This window comes from Anser anser (assembly GCF_964211835.1).
Source record: "Anser anser genome assembly, chromosome: 11".
Lineage (NCBI taxonomy): Eukaryota > Metazoa > Chordata > Aves > Anseriformes > Anatidae > Anser > Anser anser.
In genome coordinates, this window is record NC_139732.1 from 19,065,973 (window position 1) to 19,084,794 (window position 18,822).

Sequence of the window (18,822 nt, forward strand, 5' to 3'; positions counted from 1 at the left end):
TCACCAGAGATTTTTTTCCAAAAATCGGTAATAAATTTAATTATTTCTATTTTTTCCAGAAGACTCAGAGATACGCTGCATGACTTGACTAGTTACATTAGAGACCTGATGGACAAATGAAGGTCAGTTGGATTTTTTAAAAAACTTAAAACCTTATCTTCTGCTAAACGGCAGGGAAACACACTGAAACCACAATTAACTTTTCCCGTATTTGACAATCGCAAAAGCCCTCTTTTTGCTCCTCACTATTGACTCACACACCACTGCATCCCAAGAGACTGTGTACTCTAAAACAAGGAATGAGTAATCAGGAAAAAGATGTTTCCCCTCTTCAAAGTATTTACTAAAGCATTCATCTTTTCAAAACTCCCAAACTAATATTTGTTTGGGTTGTAAATCTTACAGCAACACTATTGACAGCATTAACATAATCTAAACACCGTGCAATGTAAACACACTTTTCAAAAATATAGACCACCAGCTCACGGATATTTCTTCCAACATGGTGCAAGGTTGGTTGTTCTAATTTTAGTCGTCTGAGAGCAGAATAGCACCAAAGCCCAGAAAGAACTGCCTGATTATTAGACCTGTCTTGAAAGAGAAGACGTATATTCTTCTACAGCTTGGGATGGGACATTCTTTAATTCATTCAAGACATCTTTGGAGTGAGCTGATACTACAAGGACAGGCAACAATTTCAGAGAAGGGATATTAAAGAGCATATCTGAAAAATGACTCACGGGGCTTGACTGCCATTTCGTTTACTGCTGAAGAAAGCAGCAAAACAGTAGGTGTAATAAAATAGGTTCTAAAGAGAAATATATTAAAATGTCTACTCATCTACTTACTGAAGGAATACTTTGCTCAATGAGAACCATGAAGAGGTGATTTGCTAATGTAAAAATAAAATTCAGTTTACTATAAGACACCATAATGTATTTCTCAAGATGAAACCATGGGGTGTAATTTTTAAGTAATGAATTTATTATGAATTAAGAAATTTTTGCTGTACTAATTGTTAAAATGTCTAAAAGCATGGGTAGTTTACAGTATTACTTAATCCTTTCAACATTTTACTCTGCAATATCAAGTCTCAAAAATCCAAATATTGCCGGCAAATTGGCAAGCAGAGAAAAATCCTCCAGCTACTTTAGTTAAGATAACAGGTACGTTTTACATAAGCAGAGTTGCTTGTCCTTACGAATTCAACATTATTGCACCATCCTGTAGACCACATGAACCATAAATGTCTTTAAGCTCCAAACTACTATAAGATAGTTTTTATTGAACTGTAAGTCAATACTAAACTGGTTAGCTAGCAAGTTCATAATCACCAGAGGTAATATTCACAGTTCAGGAGATTGGGTCAATCAAAACCTATATGTGCATGCGTTATTTCCTACTTTCATGACAAAGGGTGACAACGTTAAAAATATCCAACCAATATCAATATTTCAAGTAAGACTCCTCTCAGTTGGAAGAGTCTTTGGCTCTACCCCACTTGGAACTTGCTGGAATTGAGGGGTCATAAATGAAATTTCACAAATAATTCAGTGCTCCATACCAGCGACATATATTAACCATACTCAAATTTACTATATTATCCTCAATAACTGACTCCAATCTGCTACTCAAATAGTGTGGATGGTGCCAAGTCTCACATTAACGTGGAGTGCAATGTTACAAGAAGGACTGAATGCAAAACATGAGAAATGCCAATAAAATGAAGATGAACAAAAGCCACAACCAAGCACAGCGGTCAGCATCGCTCCCAAACTCTGGAGCAATGACTACTAGTTACACATTAGTTATTAAGGTGAAAACATGGAGTCTAAAAGCCAGTAAAAACTACTACAGCAGGATCATTGTGAAGCTAAAACGCGAAGAGCTGACCAGAGCAAAGCCCAACTTCACTCCTTCATATCAAGAAACCTAATATTGAGAGGACACTCACGCTTTACCTGGTGAAACAAATCTCTCACAACATATAGCCACGAAACTGCAGGAAAACGCCTTGCTACTTGAGAAACCTCCAGAGAAACGGAGCCCCTTCCTTCATGGAGCGCCTTCATGCAAGAGATGTGCCTCACGGAGGCTACCACGCTGGGCCAGGAGGAGGCCATGGCATCTCCATGTGGGCAGCCCCACGGTGGCAGCACTTGAGGAGGACACCTCTGAGGAGAAGGCCCAGAAGGTTCTGAGATGGAGGCGGCCGCCAGCTCCATGCTGCATCGGAGGGCTGGCCGCCGCATGCTCCTGCACGAAGACCAAGTGGCGGGAGGTCGGCGGCTTCCATTTCCTGGAGAGGGCCAGCTAATTTGCAAAATGGCTGAAAGGGCGCGGGGAGAAGGCTCCTCATCGCCTGGTTCAGGGCGGGTGCAAAATGGGGCCAGAACCCCGCCGTCCTCCCCGGGGCTGCAACCTTCCTCGGGGGGCGAGGGGGACTGTCGGAAGGAACCCCGCCACCTCCATTTTCCTCGCCGACGGCCGTGGGGTGGGTGGGGCGGCCATGAGGCGCCGAGGGGGCGGGAAGGTGGCGGCCGGGGCTGCCCGAGGCTCCCCGCACACCGCGCCGTGACCTTGGGCGGGCGGCGTGGGCCCGGCCCGCCGCGCCGCCTCTGGTTCCCCACCACCACCACCACCACCACCCCCCCCCCCTCCATTTTTATTTTTTTATTAATTTATTTATTTATTTATTTTGGCCGCGGAAAGAGTTTGAAGCGCTCCCGGCTCGGAAAGAAGGAGAAAAGGGGCGGGGGGTGAAGGGGGGGGGGAAGGAAAGCAAAAGAGGAGGCCGCCCTCCGAACGGCCCCGGGACTTTCCCTGGCGGGGGGTAAGGGGGAAGCCGTGCCGGGGCCCCCCCGGGCGGGCAAGGGGGGCGTCGGGCGAGGCCGGGGAGGGGGGTGCGAGGAGGTGGGTGCCGGCCCCGCCGCGGGGGAGACGCGGCTCTGGGCGCTGTGAGCCCGAGCTGCTGCTGCCGCTGCCGCTGCTGCTGCTGGTGGTGGTTACGCCAGCCCCGCCGCCTGCCTCTCTGCCTCTCCTCGCCTCTGATTCTGCGCACAGCCAGCCCCGAAGCCTGTCATTCTGCAAAACACAGTTTACTCAACAGAGAGAAGGGGGAGCGGGAGAGGTGGAGAGAAGGGGAGACGGCGCGGAGGAGCCCGGTCCCGCACCCCAGCATGGCTTCGGGGGACCTCTACGAGGTAGCGGGGGGCCGCGGGGCGGGCGGGCGGCGGGGGGGCGCCGCGGAGGGCAGCGTTTGGGAGCCCCCTTAGTTCCCGAAGAGCGGAGGAAATCGCCGAGGGAAGGGCTGGGGTGGGGGGAAAAGGGCTGGCGTGTGTGCCGGGGGGGGGGGGAGGGAGGGATGGAGCGGCTGCCCTCCCTTCCTTCTGCCTCTCTCTTTCTCTTTCTCTCTCTCTACTTTCCATCGGGCTCGGTCTTAGCAGGCCTTGCGAGAGGGAAGGAGGAAGGAGTGAAGGAGAGCGAGAGTTAGCGGTAGGATGGGGAGGTGATCGCAGTGCGATGAGCCCGGAGAGTGGAGAAAGTCCAGGTAAAGTCGCAGGCGCTCTGGACGTGCTGAATGTGCAGATTAGTGCGAAAAAATGCGCCCTGGCGCTGCCGGGAGGCGCAGGGATGGAGGCGGCTCCGCGCCCGCCGTGCAAAGTGCAGGAGCCGACGCCAGGTCGCCTCACCTCGCCCCCGGGGGGCGGCGGCCGGGGGCGCGGGGCCGTGCGGGGCTGTACGGGGCCGTGCGGGGCTGTACGGGGCCGTGCGGGGCCGTGCGGGGCTGTGCGGAGCTCTGCGGGGCGGCCCCGGCCCCGCCAAGTTCGGCGCGGCCCCGCTCCGGCCGGGGGGGCGAGGTGGGGTGCCCCCGGCCCGCCGCAGCCCAGGTCGGGGGCAGGAGGGGGAAAGGAGGCTGGCCCCGGCCGGATTTTGGCCTCGGGCACCCAGTTGTAGCGCCCGGACTCCGAGGACGAGTCTGGCCGCCCTGAGCGTGCCGGAGAAGAAGGGAGGAAGCAGGGATTAAAAAATGAGAGGGAGCGGACCCCAGGTGTTTTAAATACCCAGCTCCAGCAAATGGAACCGGCGTGGAGCTCTGCCATCCAAGAAGAGCAGAAAGGACTGGACGTCCCACGCCAGATCTTGGTCTAGAGCACCCCGCGGGGCTCCACAATTCCTGGTGACGCGGCCACTCGTGCTCTGGGTGTCCAGAGTGCGTGGTTCGAGGTCTGGGAGCCGATCAGCTTCCAGCTGGTGCTCAGGCGCTGCCCAGGCATCGGCATGTGCTTGGGTGTGCAGTAACCGCTGCGGCGGACGTGGTCGGACTTTGAGTCTGGTTGGTGATCTGGTGTAGATTCTTAGAGCAAGAACTGGAGGATCCGGCAGGTTTCATGTAGATGTGTTGTACTTCGTCGCGGTCTTTCAAAGTCCCTGACAAAGGTCATAGTTACGGGATGACACTGCTCTGTTAGGACTTTATTTTACTGAGTGGGACACAGACCTTTGAAGTGGAAAGCACTTATGCTCTCCTAAGTGGTGTTAAATGATCAGAAGCACATGATGATTTGAATAGTACCATTGACCTTTTCCCCACCATTTTGCGATCTCTGTCATGTTACTTTGTAATTTTAAGGCTATTGCATGTCAACTGTATTTCTGTCCGGACTCCAGTGTAGCCAGTGGGAGTTCTGTGTAGAACAACTTTGACCAGAAAAACTTAGTGATACAATTTTGTATTAGTAACTGCTGGGATGTGTAGAGGATCTTTGTCTGGTCTTGTCGAAGTTTTCACGAGATGTTTTGGTTAGTTCTGAAAAGAAATAAAACTAATACCTCTTGGGTTAATGGTAGCCGCGCTGTTTTAGCTCCTACTCGTTATTTTAAAAATCTACATCTCCTTTTTTTTTTTTTTTAATGATCTTTGTCTTATTATAAGGTGATGGCATTTGGCAGTTGGATGTGGGCTGTGCGTTGAGTACTGCTGCTTGGCATACGGGTGGTGTTGCTCAAGCAGTAACCTGGTGTGGAGGTGTTCTGCGAGAGGGCAGGCTTCTAGCCCAGGTTGCAGGCAGTTTTATGCCCGGTACTCTGCAGGCATTCACATGGATGAATGTGAATTGTTAGTGTTGTGGTTTGAAGCCTCTGAATCACTTCCTTTCTTTATTCCTTCATGTGAACTACTTTTGCTTATCTTTGTGTCATATGGTAGAACTGTATCCAACAGAACAGGTAAGTGGAAGCATGGCTATGCATTTCTTGTTTGAGGTGTCTGAAATGCAACCTTCTCAGCTGGTCCTGGTGTAAAATCTTCATCTATATGTCAGACACATTGGGGAAAAAGTATGTGCAAGTCTTAGGTTATCAACCCAGCTACACTTCACATCTCTGCTGTGAAGTTCTCCATGACTGAGGTCATAGGAAATGTCAAGAAAGCTGGAAGAGTTTGTATGTGTAATAAGTTGCAAGTTTGTAGATGGTGGTTTCATTTAAAAAATGACTTGGCATGGCCTCCTTGTACCTCCCTGTCCCCAACAACCAACCTCATCAGAGGCACGCATTAGAAAGAACCTCTTAAAACTGGGATGTTCTGTACCAGTTAGCAGAAGAGATGAAGTGCCTTCAGAGCTGACACCTTTCTTGCTTGGATATACCACTCTTTTCTGTCCTCCTGCACAAATAAAATGTTATGTAGATGACCCCTGAACAGCTTCAGGACTTCAGCTTGAAATACATTGGGGCCGTTGGTATAAATGAGTGACATTGGGCTTATGGTAACATCCCACAGGTGTACTACACTTCTGATTCCCTTTTGACTCCATTAGTAATATCTGAGTCCTTCAAGGATTCTTACTGAACCTCAGCAAACAAGTCAACAATAATAAATACCTCTGCAACTGAGAGTCTTTAATACTGGCTGCAAAATTATGTTTGTTACAGCCAATCTTGATTTAGGAGTCATGATAAAGCACATTTTAAAAGTACACTTTGTATTACTTCTGCTAACTTCTTGTATGTTGGTAGCACTCAAGGAACTTGAGTATAAAATTTTAAGTTTTGGAAATAGATGTGCGTATTAATCCTGACAGTTCATCCATTAATTTTTTTTTTACTGCTATGATCTTTTAAAAAACTTTTTAACCTTTCCAAATTAAAGATGAATTCACTGAGTATCTGTATATTAATGCAAAATAAGACCACGAACAAAATAACCTCAGTGTTTGGTTAACTGGGTGCCTTTCTCTAATTAAAAATAACTTCTGATCACCTGAAATACTTCTGATAAAATTTCTTTTAGAACCATAATACAGTTGCCTATTTATTCCAGGAGCTAAAGAACACCCATTGGGAGTTCTGTTTACTGGTAGTCAGTTCTAGATTTGTGTACTAGAACCAAGACATTTTACATCAAAAGAGAGTTACTTCCATTAAATGTTAGAAGGTAGGTATTAGTTTCAATGTTTTTATTTTTAAGTAAATATGTATCTATTTTTCTTTAACAGTAACGAATGTATGTGTACTTCAGTGTAATTTCCAGGCTATATAAAATACTAGTTTTGAATTGCTTGAATTCCATATTCTTATGACTTCAAGCTTTTCTGGGCAGGTAAGAGAGTCATGGAATATTCCTTTCTTTTTTTTTTTTTCTTTTTTCTCTCTTGTAAGAGATGACCTGTTAAATATTAAAGAGCTATGCTGCATATTCCTTAGAAATTGCAAACTAAAAATAAAGGACTCACAAAAGGGTATTTATTCATAGTGGCCTTTAGGAAGACAGCCCTATTTTGCTTTATGATTTAAATACATCGTTGGATGTGTTGATAGGAAATCCTTTTCAATTTTGGTAACCAACAGAAAGGGTAATGTATTTACTCTTAAATACCAAATTTGTTGATTCACATTTAAGTTGTTGTCAGTGACTTGAAGTAATATTTTGTATTCTCCATCTTGAATTTAGTTCCCCCATTATCTTAATACAAATAGTTCTTTCACAAAGGTTCTGCTATTAAAAGTGTGTAAGATGGCTTGAAAGGAAAAAAAAATCAGTATGAACAGTGTACCTAACTTTATTTTTCCTAACACAGAGCATCCTGCTTAGTGCAATAAAATTTTATTTTATTGATGAATATATGAATCAATTATCAGTATCATAGAGATGCTCATGAAGCTGACTTTGATGCTCTTCTTTATTTAATATTTTTGGGTTTTATATATAATAAACACAATTAGACAGTGACAACGATGTCAAAATCTGAAGTCTTCTTTTAACATGGTGTCAGATTATATTACACCACTGTAGGTAAGTGATCTAAAGATTATAGCTCAGTCTCTGAAGGGGACTGTCACATGCATATATGTCTGGATCACAGTAATAAAGTCACTCTTTAAACTGAGCAATTTTTGCATTAAAGTGTTGCTCTGTTTGGGAAAGTGACATTTTAAAAAATGCTATCTTCTTACTGAAATGATACAATGCCCATTGAAAGGAGCCTCGTCCACCTCAGTGACAGGTTTCAGTTAAATCTTAGCTGTGTAAGAATGAGCCGCCGTTTACTTCAGCTTATGTGATCCACCAGAAAGACAATTTATTTCCAGGTGAGTTGCAACATCTCTCACTTATACCTGCACTCAGGTACCAGCAAAGTCAACGCTTGAAGATAGTAATGGCACGGTCTGGCCTGCTGAGTTGTTATTACATGTGGAGACATGCATATCAGAGAACTCAACTTTTGGATGCTCGGTTTGGTTTGCAGATGCGGACCGTAAAAAATAATCTTTGTTTTACAAAAGTGAGGTTTACGAATGTAGGTTTTTAAGCACTATTGTTTCCATCTTGCACCTCTTTCAATTGAGTCATTTCTAGAAGAGAGACAAACCTGCTTACAGAATTCTACTGGAAAGCAGAAATCTATGTTAGAGTGTTTCATGCATGCATGTTCTAAAGCAGAGGTGACTTGCAAAAAAAACCAGTGTATTTAAGTAAACACTATTATTTCCCAATTTAAATCAACCTTTTTATTGACATAACAGTCCCATGCTGAAGAAACAAGACATTTTACAAGTAGAAGGCAGTGGCTTGAGGTAGGATCTGGGGGATGTAGAATAGAGTTAAGCATCTGCTCCTGCTGTAGAATGAGAGGCCATGGATGCAATGCTGGCTTTGGTAATGCTGGGTTTGTTCCCACCAGCTGAGCATCTGGTCATCTGTAATTAACACCTTTCTTTCTTTTATTTGTCTTGTTTTTTTTTTTAAGTGGAAAAGGTTTACTAATAAGTATTTTGAAGACTCAGCTATTTACCTACATGTTGTCATTGAATTGTTAAGAAAGTCAATTTTTTGAAGCCAGCTGTAGCCCAAATAAGGTAACCTGTGAGCAGCATTGTTCACAGCAGGTAGAAATTTTACTGCCTGATGGAAGTTTACAGGACCATCCAAAATAGGTGCAATTTGCAGTGCAGACAGTATTCTTTAATCCTAAACTGGACGATATATTAAATGGAGGTATAGTGCCAACAAAAAACAGTTAACCTGAGGTGCCTTCTGCAGGGGTCTTGCATTTCTCTAAATAAATGATGCTGAGTGAGTTTCAAAAGCATAACTGGATAACTCCAGCAATATTCATTATCTTGGTAAGAAATTCCAGCATCGAGCTGCATATGGAACATTACACTGCCCATAATGACTGTCTTGTTTACCTACAACGTCACTGTTACTACTACTCCAACTTCCTTATTACACTGGAAACTGCTGGGCGTATTTTGGGATACCGAACACCAATCGATTTCTTACGCATGTTCCAATTTTCTTACAATCCTGATCGTTACAAAGCGCTTTATCTGGATCAAGTGTAGTTTATCTCAAGATACATGTTACAAGAATGCTCCTGTTTGGAAAGACTACTGAAAATATGCTCTGTATCACCCTCGAAGGCTTAAACATGCGAAGACTTTCCCCCTAAGCAAAGCCATGGCACTAAACGTGCTTCCCTTCGTTGACCAATTTCAGGGTTTATAGCTAACAGAAGATTAAAACAATTAAAGATAAATGTTTGTAATGCTTTCTGAATGACAAATACAGTGTTTTACTTTGGCTTTGGTCTTTGGTTCAAAATTAAAAGCTGGCAGTAAACTCATTGTTTAGTTATTGTTTCTGAAAGTTAAAATATTTAGAGAGAGACTAGTTTAAATAATGGCAAAATTTAAATGTGATCTAATATTGAAATAAATTGGCTTTTTTTTTTTTTTAATCAATGGAGTAATTGTCATGGCCAGCTATGCTGTAAATAGCATTTCTTTGTCCATTCATTTGACTTTTAGCAGTATTACAGTTTCTTGGCTCTGTACGTTTTCATCAGTGCAATCCCTTTTTGTTGTTCCTCCTTACCCATATATTTTTCAGAAAACTTCTGCAACATGTTTTGTGACGCTGGCATTTTGACATTGGCAAAAAAGATATTTATTAACTATTTAATTGTTTCTGATGCCTAAATTATTAGGACAGAATACATCAAACAATTTAACATAAAATATTTGCAGTGTAGGGCAACCAATAGTGGGGTATATAGAAGCCGTCTCACTTCATGTTTATGCAAATGAAAATATTCTGGTCTTGACAAAATGAAAATTGTCCTTTTGGCCCATTGAATAACGGCATCACACTCTTTGTTTCAGCAGAGCTGAAAGGAAACACACTTCAGTCTGTTTTCTTCTATTACATAGAGAACATGTAGATTTCAATACTGTCTCATTATCAGTCATAATGTAAAATATTGTTGAAAATCTGTTATGTTTCTAAAAACTTGCACAATAATTTGATATGATGGATCTGTGTAGGAAAAAAAATATTCTTCTGGCTTACCAAAGAAAGATGACTCCTAATGGTAGCAACATGATCAGTAGACTACAGCACAGCACTAAAACAAAACCAGTATTGAAAACATCTATCATACACTTTTCTTTAAAAAACAGCAGTTGTCCCACTCGGGCTTTGCTAGATTTCTCAAGGGCCACCCACAAAAGTCACTGCCCATTCCTTCAGAAGGGCAAAAGAAGGACAATGAGGATATTCTCTTCCATAAGGCGCTTCACTGCGTTAATTTAGATTTGTGGTTTTTATCTGAAACCATCTTATAAACATGTAGCCACTGACAGGTGCTCAGCACCTGATGGATTAAGAAGGGGTACAAGGGACTACAGACCCCAAGTCTGAGCTCCATTGTATTCAAAGTAGTAGCACCTGGAGAAAGAGAGAGAATCAGCAGATACATGTGAACATGCCTTGTTTTGGAGAAGAGTTACCACAAATTTTGAGAGGTAGGTCACATCTCACAGAACTCCTGGAGTCGATGAACAAGTGGATAGGAATGGCTATGGCCACTGTAAATGTTTTTTTAAAAACCCTTTTGGTAAGAACCCCCAGGAGCTAATGAAACAAAGCTGTGGTCCCAAAGGGTTGGTCATCTCTTGGGCAGCCTAGATCGCGGAGAGGAAGCAGTGAAGGGCGGTCATGATAGAGTTTCCAAATACCAGTACCAGGACCTGTGTCGTACAACAGACTCCTCAGCTATTTGAAGTAACCACATTTGTTGCTGATAATCTATAAATTATTATTAGCACTGTCAAAAGAAAGGTTGGCAGTGAAGAGCTGGATGGCAGCAGCTGAAATTCAGTGTTTATAAATGCAAGCTAATCATCAAAGGAAAACTAATCCTGACTATACCTGCATAACAATGAGCCCTGAAGAAGCCGTTACTATTCAGGAGATATCTTGGAATTGTTGTGGAAAGGCTTTGGGTGTGTCTACATTAGTATTTTAATTTGGATCAGGTGCCTGCTTTTGAAGTGAGTCTTTCCATGACCTCACACCTGCGTCTGCATCACAGAACAGCCTTGCAGGGCACTGACCATGCTCCCTTAAGGTGAAACTAAACCGGAAAATGTGTTCCAGCTCTGAAAGGGTACCCAGAGCATGGGGCCAGAGTGCTGCTTATCGGAGGTAAACCTCAGGCAAGCAGAATTCTGCATGTTATTATAAACGCCATTGAGAATGAAACAGAAGATGATCGTCTTCGTGTCACTGGGGAATACCGTTGTGCTTTCACATCTGCAGAGCTGCACCCGCTTCAGAAAGGAAGGCAGAAGGGCAACTGGGGCACTGCAAGGCGCGGAGTGGCTGTCAGTGAAAAGACACCTTCTGGCAACTTTCTGGCTGGCAGAAGAAGAGATTGTGGAAGATATGAATTGTGGAGGACTGTGGAAAAGACAAATGGAGGATGATTAGTTAATCCAGTGATGAATGCTATTTCTCATTGCGCAAGAAAAGGCATGCAGCAAATGAAACGATCAGGCAGAGGGCTGAGACAAAGAACTACTTCTTCACAGTAGTTAAATCATGGAACTCTCTGTCACAGGGTGTTGTAGAAGTCAAAACTATAACCGGTTTCGAAGAATGGTAACGCAGCTTCTTGGAGGATAGATCCCTTTATACCTTTCTGTACAAAGAAATCCTTAAACTGCTAATTATAAGAAGCCAGGAGGGAAGAGCAAGGGCAGCATTTACTCTATAGATTCTATTTTCCTAAGCATCCAGTATTAATTTCTATCAGAATATACACAGCGTGGAGCTAGTGGACCTTTAGTCTGACCTTGTGTGGTACTTCTTAGGTTCGTACATACCACAGTCATTAAACAAACATGGGTATTGATTAAGATGTTGATGTGGTCTGTAGAGATCACAAACATACTTGCCTTACAAGTTGTGTTCTGGTATTCTAATTGCTAATCATTGCTAATTAGTGTCCTTACAAACTAAAGGACAATCAGAATAGTGGGTCACTCCCTGATGCAGAAAAGGTCACTTTCTGTTTTAGAAACCTCTCAGTCCAGGCTCCCAACAAGATACAACAGGTGGAAGGAGCAAACAGAAGACTAGGCGGATGGAGGAGGTGATGAAGTAACATCAAAACAAACACGCAGAATAAAAACGAAGTGTTGGCTCACTGCCATGGCTGTGTGTAAGAACTGGGGTAAAGGGATAAGGATATACTAAAAAACACTTGAGTAAATGCATAGAATCAGGCAATTTCTTAAGTCAGTATTATTAGAAAGTCGTATTAATGTAATTAAATGTTTCTTATGAATAAAAATAGCTTTCACTTTTATAAGAAAAGCAGCTCAGCATCCACAAGGGTTTATTCACAACTTTTCTCTATGTACATTTTTCAATAATCTTCACAGGCTTCCTCCGTGCTGTACAGGATTGTTAATGCTCATCAATCTTTAAGGACTCGCCTGAATATATATTAAAAAGCCACTAACATCTAACAAACACACAAAGTTGCTATGTGGTGTATTTTTTTTTCTTTGTTTTGTGTGTGTTTTTTTTCCCAGAAATGGTGATTACTAATATGCTTAGATATGAACAGTCTAATCTTTAACTGATGAGCTCAACTTGTTATATTCTTTCATATATACAAATATTAACTTCTTCTTGACATCACTTAGCACTCCCTGCAGTGAGAAGTGGTATTTTAAACTGTTCTCAGATGTCAGGCTAACTACAAAGGAGAGAGCCTTGCTTATATATCTTACTGCTCTTAGTAATAAGAGGGGAATTACAAAACAATATGACATTATACAGTTTTTTGAGACTTCTTTGTAACATTTGCATGATTATGCTAATGAACTTCAACTGAAATGTTACACAGTTGATATTTTCTCTAATATTTGTTTTTAACTGTTAAATCATTTCCCTTTTTTGGAGAAGGGACTGTTGCAAAATATAAAATCACGTTATCACATTAATACACCTGATTAATTTGTTTTTCAGAAATCTTTTTGCAATAGGTTATCAGGTGGTTTAGCACAGGAAATCTCAGAGGAGAGGTACTGGGGAATTCCTGCTAAATACAACTCTTAGAGAAACAAAATGCACAGTAATGCTTACTGGGCTCAGAAGTGGATTTTGAGACTCAGAATGCAAAGATGTTGCTCACAAAGTTTTTTTTGCTGATTAACGTAAGGAAGGAGTAGTTGAGTCCAATGCAGCAATGAACGCATGGATTTAGGAGGATAGACCATAAGAAAGCTGCCTTTGGATGAGAAGTGGTTGAATTTGCCTCTAAATAAGCAGAGGAAGTAACAACCTGCTAGGTTCACTAACAGTAGGGCATAACAGCATGGCTTTAAATTAAATAGGAATACAATTCAGGTATTAAAATCCATATAGGAAAGGAGGTGGAGAAGTTTTGGATCACACAATAAGTACATGGAATTGTAGGGTAAGCTACATTTATGTACTAAAATGTTTCCACGTGTCTGCAGGGGAAATAAGCTGGAAGTTCATGAAGGAATAAGTCTTAGTGGTTATGACTGATAATGGAATGACACTATTTTGCTGCAGTAACTGCAGGCTGGACCGTAACAGAGGCTGGGTGCACAAGCTCAAGTTGTTCGTAATCCCAAAATGTGAAAAGTTGAAAAGCAACTTCCAGTCTTGTGTAGTTCAGTGTTACCACTGGCTTGTAATTTACTTCTGTGCGGAAATATCAGAACTGATGTACTGTAATAGTCAGCAAAAAGATGATTAGTAGAGATGACAGGGAGCATGACAGTGTTTTACCCAAACAGCAACTATTACTTACCTAATACTGCTATATGCTACAGATAAATAATAATAATGCATAGTAATACACAATGTATGGTTGGCAAAACACACCATACTATGGAAACAATGACGAAATTAACAGGAAACTGAAAGAAGCAACAGGTATCAGCTTCACCTCTTTGGCAGCAGGTTTTTATTATTTTAGAAGCTGTTGTGCCACTGTGTACACGCTAGCGGGACGTTTGCTCTTTCGGGGGAGCTGACGGACCCCTCCCAGCAGCCCAGGCTGCCCACAGCCCCATCCAGCCTGGACTTGGACACTGCCAGGGACGGGAGCATTGCCGTGATGGAAGACTCCTGTTTCTCCCAACTGAATAACATATCCCCTCGCTTTGCCATCAGTCTACACAAAGGATGCTGGATCTTTTTCCTGCATTGTTTGACCGTCCTACGCTTTGGCTCTTTGACGTGACATTACTTAGAGTGTTTCCAGTGAGTGCCAGGGCTAGCACATTTCTCACTCTTAGAAGTGGTATCAGATATTGAAGTGTGTGCATGGTTACCACTTATTGACAAGCTGCTGTGAGCTGTGATTTGAATTGTTCTGCAACTGTGCTGCTGTTATTTTTTGTGCTTCATTTACTCATATCAAATACCGCTGACAACCTGCTGTGTTTAGAAGACAAAGGCAGGTCTTTTTTTAACGTGAACTGGACCTTCCATTTTTACCATGAATGATGCAATTTTTCTCCTGTACTATTAACTGCTCCTCTTGTAGCCTAGTTAGTATTAAGGAAAAGGAGTCTTGTTTAATGACAAATTAAAATGTGTAAATGTGTCCTTTTACTTTGGATATACAATCTCCATTGCTCTTACTGTATACACGCATTGATTTTCTATAGTCCATCTCCAGGTATGTGTCCAAAGTACAGTACACAAACCAAGGAGAACGCTCTTAAAAGCTGTTTCATCCCAAGCCAAGACGGAATACCTTAAGTGCTTGATATAATTTCTAGCTTAACCTAACTTCTGCAGAAGTTCTAGATTCCCAAATAAATTCTGGTTTTACTGCAGCTCAGAACAGCTCTAACAGAACTTTCCTAAACACCTTTCTCACTTCACGTCCAGCTGCTGTTGCTCCTATGGCCACCCAAAGATCACAAGCACTGCTGGTGAGTCGCGGGCTCACAGCAGCTGCTCTTTCCAAGTGCAGAGTTGGGCACTGAGTACGTTGTCTAGGACTGAAAATCACCAAGGTCTGGTTTGGATGTGTATTTAAATACATACACGTACAGGCAGCGAGGGGATATCTGGGGATTGCCTACTGGATATTTAATATTTGATGTATCACTTATTCAAGATTTGGAAGTAAGCCTCGGGGCTAGCCGAGGAGCTGCATAAGCGGCCTCAGATCTCGCAGGAGGACTGAGAGCAAGGCCTCCCTTTCCATTCCCCCTCTGATTATAGAGGAGCATAATACGGCTTTGCAGTAACAGATACAATGCCTCTGAGCGAGACAGGATGAACCAAGAGCATTCTACAGTCATTTTGTTGTGTGTTGGGTTTTTTTCTCTTGAAGTGACTGGTCTTCAGCTCCATTTCTGAGAAGGTTTCACGAAGCTCTGACTCAAACAGAGACGTCTCTGACTGGGGTAAACCAGTAGCTGCAGCACGTCTGGGACAGAAACTGCGAGCTGTGAGGGGAACGTTCCCCTTTTCAAACATGGAGGCAGCTGCTTTCGATCTGTGGCTTCTCGCTGCTATTGTGCGAGGCAATCACACTCTGTGAGCTGCAAGAGCCACAACAGAGGCTAAGCAAAGCTGCGGCTCATTTAGGACTGGGTGTTATTTTAATGAGCTTAATAAATCCTATATAGGACCGAGAGCTTCTCTGGAGTTCTCAGTCCTGCGAAGCAGTGCTCTCAGCCCGACCTTTGAACCAAGTACACTGTGGAGCTCTGAAAAACTGCGCCAGCCCCATGCTGCACCAATCTCAGCAACATCAGTGACCCTGGTGTAAGAGTTCACCTGCTTTATTTCGCAGCTGTTTGCAGCATCAAGGTGATCAGACTTCTCTGAGCAGACCTTAAATGACATTGTACTGCAAATGGCTTCCACTGCCCCAGGTCACCCTGTTCACAGACTTTCACAGAAGGTAAACCTCATGTAGAAACAAACTGCCTTGCTCTGTGAAATGAAATACGTACCCCGAGAAGGTAGGCAGCTGGCACTTCTGTTAACCAAGCTCATCACATGGCTGAAGTTGAAATGTTCATGAATGTTAATATTGTTCTTCTAAAACATGAACGGCAAGGATTTGTTTCATGTGCAGGATATACACTGACCTTCAAAGGGCAAAATTCATTGCAGCACCATTTATCTCACTTTTAGGAAAACAGGATGGAAAGAAATCATTAATTCTACAGTCATGGCTATCAACTCTTCATCACAGACAGCCGTATCATGTAATCACTCCCATCAAGAGAAATGGATATCTGGATCAGACTCTGTCTTAAAATGAGCAGGGTTCTCCCCTCCTGGTCCTAAATTTAAAGGTTGCTTCTGGAAAGGATTGCTGATGCCCAACTCCCATAGTGGTTAGGACTGAAAACTCACAGGAGGAAAGACCCAGCCAGCCAGCTGACTCTGAGGCCTCCTCTGCAGAAAAAACATTCATCACAGAAACCTAAAAATGACTCAGGGTGGTGAACTGGCATGGTTTTAAAAGGAAAGTACTATCACACATGTTTTCTGGCTACAGGACAGCCTCATTAATGAACATGAATTGTAAATTATATATTTGGGGAATGTCTACTTTGTAACATTCAAAAACTAAAAAAAAAAAAAAACCTTTACAAAATTATTCCAATATGCTTTAATACCAAAAGCTGATAAGTATGGTAGATATATCAAGAAAATTAAAAGCCCTGGGGCTACATATTTTTATAAAAGTCATTTAAAAAAACAGGACTTTAAGTGACCAAGTTTACCTTGCTCTTTACAGTGCTGGAGAGATTTGGTTGTGCATAGCTATGAGGATAGCTCTGTTTAAATAACGCAGCAGAATCTACCACTGGTGTAATACTTTGTGACTTCTACTAAGACATAATTTGCAGCTTTTGACACAGATTAGGGAAAGATCTGATATGCTAGGTGCTAGCATTACTTAGGGGAACATGTAATTTACAGATATATTAAAAATATATTGCTATACTGCTGTTTGATAAAGCCATGTTTCCTTTCTTTTTTATGAAACATTTTGAAAAAGTTTTCAGGTGTCTAGAAACAAAACATACCTGAGGGCCTGGCCCTTAAATGAAAATATTCACATCTCTCCATAATCATTATAGTGCAAGAGGTGATGGTGCTCTTTCAGCAAAATGATGACATCCCAGAACACACATCTTGCTGTGGTATCTTTCCTTATGATAGATCTGTGCTGCTCTATTTTTTGTGTTTGTAGCTTAAGAAAGTAGTAAATCTCCCATGTGACGTATGGCTAAGGCAGTCACTTTCTTCACCAGCAGGGACACATAATTTAGGCAGTATGTACAGTGATTTCAAGATCATTCCTAACCCCAAACCACTTGTTCTACTCTGAAAGCTCCAAGGCACTTCTTCTGTGCTTAACGCTGCCGCATCCATTTTCCATCCCATCTTCTCCCATTCCTTCATCTTGCTCCGTGGAATTTCCCTGGATGTTGCTGGCCTTGTCTTTAGGAAGTCATCCACCAGCCCTGCTGCCCATCCCCAGCTCTCTGGCCCCCCATGGCCTCTCTTCCACGCATAGGGAAGTTGCCCACACCTGAGTCCATGGCCTCAAAATTAAGCTCAATATGTACAGCTTTCATATAGGCAACAAAAGGATTCGAAGGACAGGGAAGTGTCGCTTCCGTACTTAATCAGTGAAAGAAAATCTCTTTCCTACTCAGCTGCCCTGGCCCAGTGAGCTCATGTACCAATAATGCAAACTACTGGCTGAATTTACCCCATAGAGTTCCCTGATCTCTGAAATGCGGAACTGGGTTATTTTAATGGAAATTGATTCACTAATCATGAATTTCGTTTGAGGAAATCGTGTAATTTTTGGTTCTGTCTGCTCTAAAGTGACAGCAGTTCTTTTACATACCCCGACAGCCTCAACAAACTATTAAATAAGTTTGAGGTTGAGAAGAAAATTCTGTTACTTCTTCAGTTCCCACAACAAATTTTTGGTGATTCATGCCTAGTAAATGATTTCTCAGGTCAGCAAAACCAACTCCTGTCTTATTTTCAGGCACACACAAAGGATACTAATCCTTGCAACTCTCAAGATAAAAAGGCTTTAATGTACTTATCTATGGTAAAAAAATATATATACAAACCAGCAAATTCAAAGCATTTAAACTCTTTCCTTACATTTGATTAGTACTTTATGTGCCTGCTTTCAGAGTACTCCTAAAGTGTTTTAATTGGTTTAATTAGTATTTTTGCATTCATAGCATGTGCTTTTAAAAAATCAAACACTGAGAATTTCATTTTTAAAGGCAGATTACTAAATTTTTACAGCATGTGTAACTTTTAGATATGACTTCTTTGTAAGGTTTGTACTACCTGTTATTATGACTCAAAATAAATTCAGATAAATATCTGGCATTTGAATTTTTCACAAACAGATGAGAATATTCCTGTCCTGTTTCAGCAAGAAAGGGTACAGATTTATGCAGATGTAAAGCAGTTTGTAGACAGATGTGGGCAATTATATAGTTGTATGCAATAATCCAGTATAGCACAGGGGGAAGCTGTTCTCTTTGGCCATATGACTGAACACATGGGTACAGATTTAAGACAATAAGTAGTAAAATTTTGGCATAGCGGGAATAAAACTAGGGCATGGAACTGAACACCCTGCATATCTTCCTTTTATTTAATTTTGCCTTTGTCTTTAGTCACAGCTGTCCCATCTTTAAGAGGTACACGCTTCACAAGGAAAACAAGTTGTCTTGTGTTGGCCTTCTGAATGCAGTTATTGTAGTCCTGCACTTCATAAAAATGTTTTCCCTCAAAATTATATGCAATAAGTTAATTTGAACTTCAAACACATTAATGAGCTCTAGCGTTTGTGATGAAGTTTTAGAGTATGGCTTCTGAAGCAGCTCCAAATTTTAGACACAGACACCATTTTAGCACCAAAATTCTACAAAACCTAAAGAAATGTGGAGACCACCTGTGCAGTTAGC

At 42.2% G+C, this 18,822-nt stretch overlaps 2 protein-coding genes across 14 annotated transcripts in view; one reads left to right on the top strand and one right to left on the bottom strand.

Annotated features, from left to right (window-relative positions):
- LOC310905406 (uncharacterized protein) overlaps nt 1–18,822 on the bottom strand; it is a gene marked incomplete at its 5' end in the record, with an annotated part of 392,143 nt that overhangs the window by 360,007 nt on the left and 13,314 nt on the right. For 9 of the 13 annotated variants that reach the window (XM_083851633.1, XM_083851634.1, XM_083851639.1 and 6 more), the window contains one exon: nt 1,962–2,663. The exons of 1 other annotated variant lie outside the window; for it this stretch is intronic. In XM_083851633.1, coding sequence (XP_083707759.1) covers nt 1,962–2,663 — 702 coding nt within the window. Of the gene's footprint in view, nt 1–1,954; nt 2,664–18,822 lie in introns of those variants that run through there. 3 more of the 13 variants (XR_014588995.1, XR_014588996.1, XR_014588997.1) reach the window with 3 other exon arrangements.
- CDYL2 (chromodomain Y like 2) overlaps nt 3,073–18,822 on the top strand; it is a 58,942-nt gene continuing 43,192 nt past the window's right edge. Inside the window, exon 1 of the mRNA XM_083851631.1 lies at nt 3,073–3,203. Coding sequence (XP_083707757.1) covers nt 3,180–3,203 — 24 coding nt within the window. The 5' untranslated portion in view covers nt 3,073–3,179. The remainder of the gene's footprint in view (nt 3,204–18,822) is intronic.